The 16,743-nt window shown below is 42.2% G+C and overlaps 1 protein-coding gene across 3 annotated transcripts in view; it reads right to left on the bottom strand.

The window, feature by feature from the left end:
- The window catches only part of nck2b (NCK adaptor protein 2b), a 69,148-nt gene that overhangs the window by 4,132 nt on the left and 48,273 nt on the right, over positions 1 to 16,743 (bottom strand). For all 3 annotated transcript variants that reach the window (XM_068033809.1, XM_068033807.1, XM_068033808.1), the window contains one exon: positions 1,739 to 2,460. In XM_068033809.1, coding sequence (XP_067889910.1) covers positions 1,739 to 2,460 — 722 coding nt within the window. The remainder of the gene's footprint in view (positions 1 to 1,738; positions 2,461 to 16,743) is intronic.

Raw genomic sequence — 16,743 nt, forward strand, 5'->3', positions numbered from 1 at the left:
AACAAAACTAATGTAGCCTGAGTAATGTGCCTCAGTACCATGAGGAGCAAGGCTGAGGGGCAGCAAGAGCAATATTAAGCCTTAACTCTTCTACTGCAAAGAGGAGAGGGGTGAATTGTTGTAACTCATGGATTCAAGTTCTTAGAAAATTTGGAATGGTAAATCTCCAATTTATTTCTGCTGCTTTCTCTTGCAACATTGCAAATTTCAAGTATTGTAAAATACTTGAATGGAATTATTTGCAGTGGCTATGGGAAAAGAGCAGGGAGCAGGGATATGGGTCTAACCAAATAACTCCTTCAAGTAGATGGCAAAGGGACGACGGACTGAATGGCCTCCTTCTGTGTTGTTTTATTGTATCAAGAAAATAGGGAAAACCATAAAAGTACTACACAGAGACTGAGGTTTTCCTGGGAACAGAGGAAGGATGGCACTGGAAAATGAAAGGGCAGGCTGATGGCAAAATTTGCTTCATGAAAGTAGCGGGAAAAAAAAGTTGTTGACAAAAGCAAATAAATTGGACCTTTCTTGAAGCTCAGAACTTTTTACTTCCTGGAGTGCATTCTTTAAGCCAAAGCATAAAATCCTCCTTCTTTTAGTGGGAGGAAACGAGCAGGAGAAAAACATTTTTTTTTAAGTTAGCAATAGTAAAAAGGCATATTTAAAAAGCATACAAACATTTCACTTTAGGGGAGTAAATAGTAGTGGACTTTGTGTTCACACACACATAAAAGTTACAGTGCAACAGTGCCATCTGCTGGAAACTGGCTGAATATTTCCCTTTTAACAGGCATAGAAAGGTTTATATCCAAATAAAGGAATTTTATTGGGAGAGGAAAGCGGGAGCCATATTCACACAGCGAGCATAGCTTTGACATATAGTACATTTGTGTGCAGTCCTAAAACCCGAATCATGAAAATGCTATGTGAATGTAATTGTGCAAGTCTGATAGAACCATCAATGTAGGATATACCTTAAGGAAGTATCCAGGTTTATCATGCAGTTGTACAGTAAAGCATGAATATATTTTAAACAAGTTGGAAATGAATATACCCATTATATACCTTTTTATGCCAACATATTTAATGGCCACTTACTAAAGACATCTCTGTAATGGTAATTCATGTTTGACCACTGCACAAATCTGAGCTAGTGACTTTTATCGTTTGTGTTTAATAAAAATATATAGATACATAAAAAATACACACATATAAATAAAATGTACTACGCAATTAAAACTCCCAAATTTCTACTGCATAGCTTTCATTGTTTGAGAATTTATAATAGATTAATCAACAGAAATAAATTACGGTACGTAAATGTCAAATTAAAAAATTTCCAAAGGCGACCATTATAGGATATGCTTATATGATAGGTGAAGCACTACCAATCAACAATTACTCAAAAAGTTTTTAACACATGATCTATTAAACACAAATAAATATTTGTTACAATAATGCAAAATGAAAAAAAAGTGGATTTGTTTTCCAAGCTGACAATCACTAAAGAGATGGGGCAAAGTGTTTGGTGAAATACTGTAATTGGCAATAGGATTTTTTGTTTTTCATAACAGCAATTAACAATAGTATTAGTGCCTACTTCTTGCCTATAAGCTCCTTCACCTCTGTCTAACTCCCACAAATCACAACAGTTGCAGTACAATGTTAATTTACTCCCTTGCAATCTCAAAATGGTAAAAAACCACATTGCTGACTAGTAGTGCAACTTGCTACTTACCGATGATTCACTATCTCTAACAAGAAAGTCACCATCAATTCCTCTCTCGTTTAGAACCACTTCAGCCTGGTGTCGTGTGACACTACCATAGTACCACTCTTTTCCAGAAAACTTTCCTGTAGAAGATGGGCCAGTATAGCTTATCTGAGAAATGTGTGAACTGTTCACAGAAGGTCCATCATTTAAGATTACTACATAGTTTTTGGGAACAAGACCAATTTGCCCTTTAGAATTTTGACACTTCCACCATTCTGGATCATTCTCCGGTTTCTCAATGACATCCATAATTTCCCCCTTTTCAAAATTCAGTTCTTCCTCTGTCACAGAGCTGAATGGGTAAAGAGTCTGCACCATATGAAGAACTTTTGTGGTTTGCCCATTACTCACTGCTGCTCCAAGTCTGGAAGTGAAGAAGTTAGGTGAATCTGCAGTTGCCTCATCAACTTCCTCAACAACATAATTGGATGGAAACCAACCAACTTGTCCATTGTAGCCGCCTCTCCACCAACCATCACTACATTTTTCCATAACAGTAACACGTGATCCCTTCACAAGAGACAGTTCATCATCTCTCTCTGCCACGTATGCAAATTTGACATATGCTGGAATATTTAAATCATATATACGGTCAGAACTTCCACCATTTGATGAGAATTCTGCATCTGTGCTTGGTGTAGGGGAAGCATCTCTTGCACAGGTCTTCCTTTTCGTTTTACCCAAACCTATATGAAAATAGAAGGGGATAAAAAGATGAACTGCAACATATGACAATGTGATAAACTATTAAAAGAACAATGCAATGTCAGGGGTTTTTCTAAAAGTCAAAGCTTAGGTTTATCAGAAAGCAATTGAACATTTGATTGGCAACCACTGGATTCTTAGATATGGAAACACTCAAATTGGTGTTACGTTCACGGAAGCCCTGTATTATAAAAGTCTAGTCAATACAGAATGCTGCTCTCAAATAGCTTTCACAGACATCAGGGATACCTTTTGGTTTTCACATGTTTAATCAGGATACTATTATAGCTCCTTGTTAGCAAGTAACAATTCAACAAATACTTTATATGAATCCATTTAGTGTCAGGATCTAACATTAAAAACTGACCCACTGAAATGTTAATCATTTTAAAGTGTCATTTCTCAGGTATTCCCCTAAAAGGACACTGCAAAGTTACTTAACTCCTGCCCCAGTAACGAAAAATGTTAAATGAAGTATCCTACATATTGAATACCTGCATCTCAACAACTATTTTGCAACATGAATGAAGAGTCCAGATATATTCTGTACTGACTTTTTTTATTCTTTCGTGGGTTGTGGGTGCCGTTGGCAAGGCCAGCATTTGTTACCCATCCCCAATTGCCCTTGAGCTGGTGGTGGTGAGCTGCCTTCTTGAACCGCTACAGTCCACGTGTGGTAGGTACACCAATAGTGCTGTCAGGAAGGGAGTTCCTGGATTTTGACCCAGCGACAGCAAAGGAATGGCGATATAGTTCCAAGTCAGGGTGGTGTGTGGCTTGCAGGAGAACTTGCAGGTGGTGGCGTTCCCATACATCTGCTGCCTTTGTCTTTCTAGGTGGTAGAGGTCACGGGTTTGGAAGGTGCTGTCAAAGGAGTCTTGGTGAGTTGCTGCAGTGCATCTTGTAGATGGTACACACTGCTGCCACTGTGCGTCAGTCTTGGAGGGAGTGAATGTTGAAGGTGGTGGATGGGGAGCCAATCAAGCGGGCTGCTATGCCTTCGATGGTGTCAAACTTCTTGAGTTTTGTTGGAGCTGCACCCATCCAGGCAAGTGGAGAGTATTCCATCACACTCCTGACTTGTGCCTTGTAGATGGTAGACAGGCATTGGGGAGTCAGGAGGTGAGTTATTCACCGTAGAAATCCCAGTCTCTGACCTGCTTTTGTTGCCACAGTATTTTTGTGGTTGTTCCAGTTCAGTTTCTAGTCAATGGTAACCCCTGGATGTTGATATGGGGGATTCATGAACGATAATGCCATTGAATGTCATGGGGAGATGGTTATATCCTCTCTCATTGGAGATAGTCATAGCCTGGCACGTGTGGCACAAATGTTACTTGGTTAGTTTTACTACGTTTGTGGACTAGTTCAATCAGCCTTGTTTTTAACCGTACAATCATATATGATAAACAGTTTGTGTCTGTCTGTACTTTTCTGATTGGTGGGTGGGGTGAATTGGTGGGCAGAGCCAACACTCAGCAGAAAGATCGGGTCTACAGTGGATATATTCTAGGTTTTCACAGGTACAGTGAGAAGTGAGCTTTGTACATACTCGCGAGACTATAACATAAAATTGAGACTGAGGTAAAATATTTGTATAAAATAGACAGAGACTGAGGTAAAGTATAATCGCTTTAAAACAAGGATCACAGAGGGAGACCCATTTTAAAAATAGGACAAGATTTGGAGGCAGATTGGGATAAAAGGGGTTTGACATTGTGAAATTTAAAGAAAGAGACACTGAGGTAATGGGATATAATCGCAGAGGGAAGGCCACTCTAAAAACAGGACGACTTCTGTTACGTTTGTAGGTCTTGGTTTGTGGAGTGTTTTGTTAGGTCCAGTGAAGTTTTGCACCTGTGAGCTGACAGATGGTTGATTAGATATCATAATATTTTGTTGCAACATTAAAGTACAGCACGTGGTGAGTCACAGTTTTTTTGATCAGCTTAATAAGAGGCACCTGGTGAATAGGGAAGACAAATCTTTGGTGGGCGATGCATAGCGTGTGGAGAGGAGACTATTGTGATTGGTACTGGAAAGATTTGGAGGCAGTTTGGGATAATCACAGAATTTCAAGAAAAACAGAGCTAGACTGAGTTAAAATCTTATATAATGATACGTGGTTTCCATCTGTCCGCATTTTCTAATTAGGCAGTGGAGTGAACTGGGGGGGTGGATCGTAGCGCACATGCCTCGGTTACTGGTCCCCGGCTCTCATTGCTCCCCAGCCTCGGTACTGGGCTGACACCCTAAGAAGAAAGTTGAAAGAGTAAAGCTCAGAGGCATATGAAGTATAAAATGGCATAGGTGAGGGGAGCCCAGAATGCTACTCCAATGTTAGTCGGGTAAAAGCTGAGGATGCAAATTTTGGTCTCGGGTAATGGGCTCCAGCCCTCGCTGCTCCCCGGCCTCACTTACTGGCCCCCCAGCCTTTCACGTTCTCAATCTTGCTTGTTGGCCCCAGGCCCTCGCTGCAACCCTGGCCTCGCTTACTGGACTCCATCCCATGGCTCTCGCCGCTCCTGGCCTCAGTTACCGGGGTCTTGAGGATTTTCGTTCGGGGGTGGCAAAATGGTATGGGGGGTGGTGTCAGACTGGGAGGGACGGGTGACGGTCTTGGGCATGGGAGGGGAGGGTGGGCGGTAGGGCAGTGGCCCAATGGGAGAGGAGGGAAAGAGGGAGTGGGGGGACGACGTGGGAGAGGTGAGAGGGAGGGGGACAATGTGGAAGAGGTGAGAGGGAGGGGCGGTGTGGGAGGGGAGAGAGGGAGGGGGACCCTGTGGGAGGGAGGGAGGGGAGAGAGCGAGGGGTGGGGGGAGAGGAAGGAGGAAGGCATGGGAAGGTGAAGGCATGGGAGGGGAGAGAGGGAGGACGGATGGCATGAGAGGGGAAGGAGAGAGGACAGATAGCATGGGGGGAGGAGGAGGAGGAGGAGGACACCATGAGGGGAGGGGGTGGGGATGGTCTGGGAGGTATGGAATGGGGAATGTGAATTAGATAGCTTAGGAAGAAGGGATGGAATGGGGATGAGGATGAAAGGAATGTGATGTGTATGGCATGAGAGGGACTGCACGAGACGAATTGAATGGCATGGGATGGGGGCTTAAAGAAGTACTTTTACAATAAGATACTAATTTCACCACAAGCGTTTTGCGGGCTTCTGCTAGTAACATATATAAAATAACAAACAATACTCGAGGGTTCTAAGCCTCTAGATTCAAATGTTAAATGAGATGTAGATTTCCCTCTCTAACCAAACATGCAGCACACTTTTTGTCTCAGCTAATCTGTAAAGTATTGTGCTTAAGTGGGAGAGGCTGTGGTTGAATCTTAAAACACAGTATTCTACAATGAACAAATCTTTCCCAGGGAAAAGGGAATGCTGCGGTTTTTCATGTTGTCAGTAACTTAATTCCTGTGGTATAGCCAAAACTGACCACTACTCACCACTACTCTAGGATCACCCAGGTTTCTTTTCCCTATTACTGAAAACATACTGGTATTAACAAACTATGCAATAAAGTAGTATCAGTGAAAGAGCTTACGATGTTAAAATAGAAACAGATTTATTATACTCCTGGAGTTAATTGCTAATGTTAAGAACTTCATAGAAACCTCAAAACCCAAACTTTCTCAAAGCAGTGCAGTTAAATGTCTCAATTAGCATTCTGCTGTTTTTGCACACGAAGCCATTGAAAGCCAATGCTTTTGTGACTGTGACTGACTGGGCTGGTTTATAATATGACAGCATAAAAATACAGCTATTGTTGCTTCTGACAATCATCGGAAACCGCTATAAATATCTTTGAATACATTCTCAAAGGAAACTGGCAGAAATTCAGTGATTTGATGGGAAGGGGAGAAAGGTTAAAAACGAAAAAGTAAAACAATAAGTTAAAACTTTTCTTTTACATACACAGAATGCCAAACAATGACTATCTTACCTTTCATAATCAAATTCCTAAATAATGATGACTCCAGTTTCAGTCATTATTAGCTACAGAATTAATGACATTTGCCACCAAAAACATCAAACTAAAAGATTATCAATTGTCTGGTAATTTCAAAAAAGTTGTGAAGATGTTCAAAGCTTTGAACATACCTTTCAGCCTCAATGTTGTCTTTCTGCTCTTCCACAACATTTTATGATTATTCATGAGAAATATAAAATTAGGTCAGTTAATCAAGACTATTACACTACTTTATGTTTTCATTGTACTTTAAATACAAATATGTGAATCCCTATTAATGCACATTCCAAAAAAACTTATGAAAAGTAATGTTGGCTAAAACTGATATAATCTGCTCTAGTCCAAACTACTTTTGAAAGTTGTTTATGCAGTCTGCATTTTGTGCTCCAAGGATTAGTGAATGTAATGTTTCCACTTTTTATCTTCCAGACTCCTAGGTCAGGTACAGCACATGTTTAAGTCCCACCAATCTGCTTAATCCCAACTACAGACTGAACCTCTACTGCACAGGTGACCATTCTACAACTCACATCAACCATTTTTGTTTAGTAAAAGTGGCATCAATTGGCACTAAATTACCAAATTATAGTCAGGCCCAACCATCTTCAGCTGCTTCACAATGACCTTCCCTCCATAAGGTCAGAAGTGGGGATGTTCGATGATGATTGTACCATGTTCAGTTACTGAAGCTGTCTGTGGCCACAATCAGCAAGACCTGGACAACATTCAGACTTGGGCTGATAAATGGCAAGTAACATTCTTGCCACACCAGTGCCAGGCAATGATGATCTCCAACAAGAAAGAATCTAACCACCTTCCCTTGATGCTCAATGGCATTATCATTGCTGAATATTCCACCATCAACATCCTGGGGGTTACCATGGACCAGAAACTGAACTGGAGCAGCCACGTAAATACTGTGGCTACAACAGCAGGTCAGAAGCTGGGAATTCTGTGACAAGTAACCCACCTCCTGACTCCCCAAAGCCTGTCCACCATCTACAAGGCACAAGTATGATGGAATGTTCTCCACTTGCCTGCATGAGTGTAACTCCAACAACACTCAGGAAGCTCGACACCATCCAGGACAAAGCAGCCTGCTTGATCGGCACCCCATCCACCACCTTAAACATTCACTCTCTCCACCTCAGACGCACTGTGCATCATATACAAGATGCACTGCAGCAATTCACCACGCCTCCTTCGACAGCACCTTCCAAACCCGTGGCTTCTTCTACCTAGAAGGAGCAGGGCAGCAGACGCATGGGAACACCACCACCTGTAGGTTCCCCTCCAAGTCACACACCATCCTGATTTGGAAATATATCGCCGCTCTTTCACTGCCTCCGGACCAAAATCCTGGAACTCCCTCCCTAACAGCACTATGGGTGTACCCACACCACATGAACTCCAGTGGTTCAAGAAGGCAGCTCACCACCATCTTCTCAAGGGCAATCAGGGATGGGCAACAAATGCTAGCCTTTCCAGCGATGCCCACATCCCATGAAACAATACAAAAAAGTTAACACTTGAACCCACTGGTAATTAAATTAACTCATACACAGTGGAGAGGCATCTTCAGTTCATCAAGCTGGCCTAGGATTCAAACCCAGATCCTAACAGGTGAGTGGGCAGCATTCTAAGCCACGGTGCCACCTCTATCATTTTTAATTGCTGACCTTGAATTTTCAAATCAATTTATTCCTTTGAATTTTTCCAGTCATTTTGTTGCTACAAGGTCTCTTCAATGAAATTATTTAGTTGATACTCTTCTTTTGTACATATATTCACAGATGGTAGCAATAACCTTCACAATGCCCACATGGTGGTAATGGGAAGAGGCGTATAAAAAGTTATCCACCAGTGTTGAAACATGCTGGTTCAGTTCAAGAAAAAAAAAAATCAGTAGTGGAAGACCTTCTTGCTCTAGTGAAGCAAAGAAAACCGCATTGATAGCAGTTGTGGACAAGCCCACAGCTAAGAAAACTGATAGTACACATTTCATTATGAATCAGCTGTACAATAAAGCAATCAGAGTATAATACACAGCATACTATAACAGAGACTATTGCACCACACACACTCAGCGTTCTTCTGAAGATTAAAGATTGTTTTCCCTACAGTAGGGACAGTTTTGTTTTAAACATTTAATTGTGTAGATTAAAAGTAATCTGCTGTCTCTACATAGAATAACAATTGTGCATCAGAGAGGGAATTTGGCTGGATGCGATATACTATCATTACGCAGACTCAGCACTTTAAGAATTCTCTCCTGGAACTTCTACATCCATTTTAAAAACCTCCTGTTCATAATCTCCTTTACAAGCCTTGATTTAGAGATTGCCTTTTTTTTTTAAGTGAATGGTAGGTGAACTCTAGCTGGACTTGGACCTCGAAACATCAAAGAAGGGTAAAGTGCCTCTATTTTTTTGCCTGATCAAATGTGTTTCATCAGGAAGTGGATCCATACTCCAACGGTCTATTAATGGGCACATTAGACCATCTCTATTTGTAAGCACAGTGCGATTGTCAAACAAAATGGGACACAATGAACCCAAATAATCTGAGAGTTCAATCCTCTGAGACAACCCTGATCATCACCCAAAGAGATTACACCAGATGCTGGGTGAAGGATTTAAAGGTTTACATTAATCAACATAATTCTAAACTTATTTTGAAGGAAGCTCTTTTTACCCCTACCTCCACACACACTGTCCAAAATACAATTTCAAAAACCATTAATAACAGTGGAAGACTTTATTTGTTTGTTCTATGCATAATTTAATGAATTTGTTGAGCTCTAGCAATATAAAAGGTGGCTTTGAAAAAACATCTTGATATTGAAATAATAAGCTGAGCAATTTTAGCATACCTGTGCCAGACCTACCAGTAATCAGCCATGGGAGGATCAATAGAAAATATTACATATCTTACACATCACTGTACCTCTATAATGCAGCTGACCAGCATCTGATCCCAATTCTGATGATGCGCCACACCTAAAAAATGTAACCTTTATCTTTCAAATGTTGATCAACCTCTGCACATTTCCAATAATTTGTTATTCATATTTCACTACTTGATGAATGTTGGTGGGATTTTAGAAGAGCCAAAGCCCTTAACATGTCCAAACTCCCAAGCAAAACTGCAGTTTCTTGTTACTAGCATTCAACATTAGAAATTTAATGATAATATTTGATAATACACGTCTGTATCAGGAAACAGTGAAGGGCCCGCAATACACAAAAGATTAAAATACACTTTTTTTTGGCAAGGATAAAGGTGAGGATTTTTAAAATAATATCTTTTCAATTCAAAATAAAATTACCAGACTTAGAAAAAAAAACAATCTTGATCAGTACAGTATAACTCATGAAGTACAGATATGTCCATAATTAATGAACTTTAACTAAAAGTAACTTGTAGTAAGAAACCTATTTGCAAATGTTAGCTAATGAGAACTTAATGTTGGTTGCAACTAGTACTGGAGTGCAAATGTCTCCAAATTGAAGACTTTCAATGCTAGTGACTTCTTTCAAGATACATTTTTATTTTGCCACCATGAAAATAGGTGATGCAGCAAAACTCACTTTGGTGACAACAATTTTATTACTTTGGTGCTGACTGACGAGGAGAACAATATTTATTCTCGTAATTTTTAGCCTTGCTCTCAGTAGATCAATTAAAACGTTGATTCACTCATTTCTCCTTGGAGTTCTGCGTGATATTGGACAATATTTTGTTTCCTTTCTCTTAATTTCACAAAGCCAGAGTGCAGCTATCAGGGGTGAAAATGATTGGCTGAAGACCAAAAAGTCTGAAAATCTTTTTTGACAAGGAATCATGCAATTATAGCACTGTTAATGATCTGCAATGAATGCAAATGCTTTCAGGCCACTTCAAATGTGCAAGAACATTTGTTTACCTTAGATTACCGTCAAGATGGTGGACTAATGCATTTGGATAAAATTTCCAAAGTGACCTCAGCATTCCTTGAAAACTTATTCGTAAATCTGTGCCCGTTGTCACCATAGCCTTGGTGGGGCCGTCGGCATCATCTTGCTTCTTCAAGCCTCCCTCAGTCCATGTCTCAACGCCATCCACCCATCCGATTTTTCCTCTTCTGTCTTTTCCCTAAATTTCTCCTTCAATTGTTGCTAAGACAAAGCCGCCAAGTCTTCATTTCCGATGTCTGTACTTGGCTATCTTTCTCTTTTCATTGAAAACTGTCGGCGAGACATTGGCCATCCCAATTTCTCTGCCCCCCCTCTGAATTTGCCGCACTCTGTTCTCTCAGGTCTAACGCCGACAACTGTCATCAAACCTGCAGATAAGGGTGGTGGCTGTTGTTGTCTGGCATACCGACCTCTACCTTGCAGAGGCTCAGCACCAACTCTCAGACACTTCTTCCTACTTCCCTCTGGACCATGACCCCACCACTGAACATCAAGCTACTGTCCACACAACTGTCACTGATCTCATCTCCTCTGGAGATCTTCCCTCTACAGCTTCCAGCCTCATAGTCCCGCAACCCTGGACAGCCCCTTCTACCTCCTTCCCAAAATCCACAAACAGGACTGTCCCGGCAGACCCATTGTTTCAGCCTGTTCCTGCCCCACTGAACTTATTTCTTCCTATCTTGACTTTATCTTTTGTCCCCGGTCCAGTCTCTTCCCACCTACATCCGTGATTCTTCTGACGCCCTACGTCATTTTGACAATTTCCAGTTTTCTGGCCCTAACCGCCTCCTTTTCACTATGGACGTCCAATCTCTACACTTCCATCCCCCACCAGGACAGTTTGAGGGCTCTCAGTTTCTTCCTTGAACAGAGGCCCAACCAGTCCCCATCCACCACTACCCTCCTCCTCCTGGCTGAACTTGTTCTCACACTGAACAACTTCTCCTTCAACTCCACTCACTTCCTTCAAGTCAAAGGTGTTGCTATGAGTACCCGCATGGGTCCTAGTTATGCCTGGTTTTTTGTGGGATATGTCGAACATTCCTTGTTCCAGTCCTACTCGGGCCCCCTCCCCTAACTCTTTCTCCAGTACATTACTGACTGTGTCGGTGCCGTTTCCTGCTCCCGCCTGGAACTAGAAAACTTTATCAACTTTGCTTCTAATTTCCACCCTTCTCTCACCTTTATATGGTCCATCTCTGACACTTCCCTTCCCTTCCTCGACTTCTCTGTCTCCATTTCTGGGGATAGGCTGTCTACTAATATCCATTATAAGCCCACCGATTCCCACGGCTACCTCGACTACACTTCTTCACACCCTGCCTCCTGTAAGGACTCCATTCCATTCTCCCAGTTTCTCCGTCTCAGACACATCTACTCTGATGATGCTACCTTCCACGACAGTGCTTCTGATATGTCTTCCTTTTTCCTCAACTGAGGACTCCCCCCTCACTGTGGTTGACATGGCCCTCAACTGTGTCCGGTCCATTTCCCGCATCTCTACCCTCCCCCCTTCCCCTTCCTCCCAGAACTGCGACAGGGTTCCTCTTGTCCTCACTTTCCACCCCACCAGCCTCCAGATCCAAAGGATCATCTTCTGCCACATCTGCCACATCCAGCGTGATGCCAGTACCAAACGCGTCTTCCCCTCCCTTCCAGTCAGCATTCCGAAGGGATCGTTCCCTCCGCGACACCCTCGCCCACCCCTCCATTACCACCACCACCTCCACCTCGTCCCCTTCCCACGGCACCTTCCCCTGCAATCGCAGGTGTAATACCTTCCCATTTACCTCCTCTCTCCTCACTATCCAAGGCCCCAAACACTCCTTTCATGTGAAACAGCGATTTACTTGTACTTCTTTCAATTTAGTATACTGTACTCGCTGCTCACAATGTGGTCTCCTCTACATTGGGGAGACCAAACGCAGATTGGGTGACCGCTTTGCGGAACACCTCCGCTCAGTCCGGAAGCATGACCCTGAGCTTCTGGTTGCTGATCATTTCAACACCCCTCCTGCTCACATCTGTCCTGGGATTGCTGCAGTGTTCCAGCGAACATCAACGCTAGCTCGAGGAACAGCAACTCATTTACTGATTGGGCATGCTACAGCCTGCCAGACTAAACATTGAATTCAATAATTTCAGAGCATGACTGACCACCCCCCCCCACCTTTTTATGTTTAGTTATTTTTTCTTTTTTATTTGGTTATTTGAGTTTTTTTTTTAAGTTTGGTTAGTTTGTTTCTACTGTGCCTACCCACTGTTTCTGTTTTTTAAACTTTTTTTTAATGTTTGTGCTTTACAGTCAATTCACACCCTCTCTGTACTAACGCATTGTCTTTCAGCACACCATTAACATAACATTTGCCTTTGTTCCATGACCTTCTGGTTGGTTATTCTCTGTGACCTTGTCCTATCAACACCTTCTCTTTTGTTATCTCTTGCCCCACCACCTGCTTTACTTGCTTAAAACCTTTTACATTTCTAATATTGGTCAGTTCTGAAAAAGGGTCACTGACCTGAAACGTTAACTATGTTTCTCTCTCCACAGATGCTGCCAGACCTGCTGAGTATTTCCAGCATTTCTTGTTTTTATTTCAGATTTCCAGCATTTGCAGTATTTTGCTTTTATTTCTCTCTCTAACTGTACTTAGCAACCCTTTTGATTCCTGAACTTCTACTCTTGATCAAATCCACTCATTTTTTCAACGTCATGTTGATGCTCTTGGACTTCGACACTACTTAAGTCATTGGTCACAACTCTTGCCATAGTTAATCTAAACTGGATTTCATTTTTGGATGTAACTTTGCTGTTCATCATTGAGCCAAAGTACTTGAATTTGTCCACTGCTTCTATCTCGATGCTTCTAATCTGGACTGCCATTTAGAGCCATAACATTGGTCTTTGCCTAATTTATGTTCAGCCCAAAAAAACTCACTGTATCTTTTGACTCGGCCTGTCATAGTCTCTAGTTCTTCCTTTGTTCTGCTACAAGTGTGGTTTCATCTGCAGACCTGAGATACCATATGCTATGACCTCATATGATGCAGCCACATCTCTCTGGTAACTCTCTTCCTCCAGCACCCTCATGATCTTCTCTCCCACAGCATTAGTGACAGAAGACACCCCTATCTGACTCCCTTCTCAAACTTTGACTACTTGGGAAGCATTTCCGTATAACTCTTGTATTAGCAACACAAGATGTTTGGGTACACCAAAGTTTATAACTGTCTTCCATAGAGCATCATGCTGGACAGTGTTGAAAGCTTTGGCATAGTCTATGAAAATGAGCCAAAGCTGGGCTTCCTGCTTGTTTTCACATTTCTTCATGAGATTTCCGAGCACAGTGTCAGTTGTACCCTTCCCTGAAAAGGAACCAAATTGCTTCTCCGCCACTTCTCTATTCACACAGTGGTGCGGGTGGGGGGGGTTACTCTGCCTGATGACGTCAAGTTGTACTAGATGCATAATTGATGTGACTTAGCGTACAATATTGTGGACAGTCCTGTGTGCCTGCTTTCTTGGGCATAGTGACACACAGTCCACTTACAAGCCCATTCACCTGCTGTCCATACGTCAATAATTTTTTTCATTGCATCTACTATTGTTTCACCTTCCGCTTTTAGTGCTTCTGCTGGTGTCTGATCTTGTCCTTCTGCCTTTCCACACAATGCTCTTTACAGCTTTTCTTATCTCATCTTTAAGTACCTCGGGTTCTAGTTCTTCTTTTAACTTCCAATCTTAGTTGTTTATCTTTTCTGGTTCTTCTTCAGTTTCCTGCAGTAATTTTCCCATCTCAGCCTCATCTTGTCCTCATCATATAACAAGTCTCCATTTTCATCCTTGATACCTATTCCTGGACGTACATATTTCTTTCCAGCTATGACCTTGACTAGTGAATATACTTTCTTGGCATTACCATTCTTGAAAGCTTCCACTGCTTCATCAGCTCTTTTGCTCAGCCAGTTGTTTTTATACAGGTTTTCTTCACATCATCACACAATTTGATATATTCTCTGCTTTGTACACAAGGCTGTGCTAACGTTTACAAACAGTGCTAATTGGCTGGTTAGGTTTTCCCTTTAGCTCATGAATGGGCCTTTCTAGCTTTCTTAGCAGCAACTATCATAACTGCTTTAGCAGAGCATTTTGTGGCCAATGGTGTATGATTTCTAACCTTTTCTGCAGTTTCTCTTCTTCTTCTTCTTTTCTCCCCTGATGTTTCTCCTCAGCACACACTTCATCAGCTTGCCACTGAGAGGTTCACTAGCCTGGTGTCTTCTTGCGAAGAACTCCAAACTTGACTTATCCTCTGCTCTCAGTGCATATTTCACAGTTTGGATGGCAGTTTGTGTGCTAACATTCAGACAGGTAGACCCTGAGTAATATTAGCCATGGTGCTGAAAGAACCTTCAACCATAGGTCCCACTCATCAAAGCAAACACAAGTCTGCAGACAGCACTGAACTTGACCCCCTTGTGTATTTCAACCTTCCTTCCTTTTTGTATGGGGGCAACTGTTTGTATGGAATTGTCTAATCTCCAAATTGAAGCTCTGAAGTTCTCCCTCAGTGACACACACACGCACGCACACACAAAATACCCCATCCAAAAAGCACACCCCCACTCACCTACACACAGTACCCAACTCAACTCCCCACACGCACACACTGCACCCACTCCAAATTCACCACCCCACACACACTGTACCCCATCCAACTTACTCCCCTACACACACAGTACCCCATCCAACTTCCCCCCCCCCCAACATACACACTGTACCCCATCCAACTTCCCCCCCCACTCCCCCTACACACACTGTACTCCAACCAACTCCCCAACCCCCCCATACACGGTACCCCATCCAACTTCCCCTCCACACACACAGTGTCCCCCATCCATCTTTCCCCACCACACACACTGTACCCTACCTAGTAGAGTGCCACAGGGATCAGTGCTGGGGCCTCAACTATTTACAATTTACATCAATGACTTGGATGAAGGGACAGAATGTATGGTTGCTAAATTTGCTGATGACACAATGATAGATAGGAGAGTAAGTTGTGAAGAGCACATAAGCAGTCTGCAAAGGGATATAGATAATTTGAGTGCACAAAGATTTGGCAGATGGAGTATAATGCGAGAAATTGTGAACTTGTCCACTTTTGCCAGAGAAATAGAAAAGCAACATATTATTTAAGTGGAGAGAGACTGCAGAACTCAGATGCAGAGGGATCTGGGTGTCCTAGTACATGATGCACAAAAAGTTAGCATGCAGGTACAGCAAGTGATTAAGAAGGCAAATGCAATGTTGTTGTTTATTGCAAGTGGAATGGAATATAAAAGTAGAGATATTTTGCTGCATTTGTACAGGGCATTGGTGAGACCACATCTAGAGTATTGTGTACAGTTTTGGTCTCCTTACTTAGAAAGGATATAACTGCGTTGGAAGCAGTTCAAAGAAGGTTCACTTGACTGATTCCTGGGATGAGAGGGTTATCTTATCAGGAAAGGTTGGACAGGTTGGGTCTCTGTATTCATTGGAGTTTAGAAGGACGAGAGGTGATCTTATTGAAAAATAAGATCCTGTGGGGAATTGGCACGGTGGATGTTGAAAGGATGTTTCCCCCTGTGGGAAAGACTAAAACTAGGGGGGGGGGGGGCACAGTTTAAAAATAAGGGGTCTCCCATTTAAGACAGAGATGAGGAGAATTTTTTTCTCTCAAAGAGTCGTGGGTCTGTGGAACTCTCTTCCCCGGACAGCGGTGGAGGCACAGTCTTTGAATGTTTTTAAGGCAGAGGTAGACAGATTCTTGACAAACAAGGGAGTCAAACGGTATCGGGGGAAGGCAGGAAAGTGGAGTTGAGTCCACAAACAGATCAGGCATGATCTTATAGAATGGTAGAGCAGGCGCGAATAGCCTACTCCAGCTCCGAGTTCGTATGCTCGTATGTAACTGCCTGTAGCAAATTGTATTTGATTGGGTGGCTATGAAGATATTCCACAACAAAGTTGGCCAATTCACTAATGGTCAGTTTGTACCGATATACGAAGATCAGAGGCCTACTAAATTTGATCTCTAAATGAAAGTGTAAATGCACTGTATTTTGTATTGGTCCTGATATAAAACTTTGCCCTTGGAGGCTTGGACCTGGGAGACCAGGTCAAAGATAGTAGTTTAAAGTTAATGGATTTGAAACTAAATTGAGCTTCATTTTGTCATTATTATTGGTCAATATTAGAAATGGAATAAATTTAAGTAACTGTATCTGTCGACATGCAAACATGAATACATTACAATAAACATTTCATAAGAACTGAACGTGATAC

The sequence above is a fragment of the Heterodontus francisci genome, chromosome 6 (genome assembly GCF_036365525.1).
Source record: "Heterodontus francisci isolate sHetFra1 chromosome 6, sHetFra1.hap1, whole genome shotgun sequence".
Lineage (NCBI taxonomy): Eukaryota > Metazoa > Chordata > Chondrichthyes > Heterodontiformes > Heterodontidae > Heterodontus > Heterodontus francisci.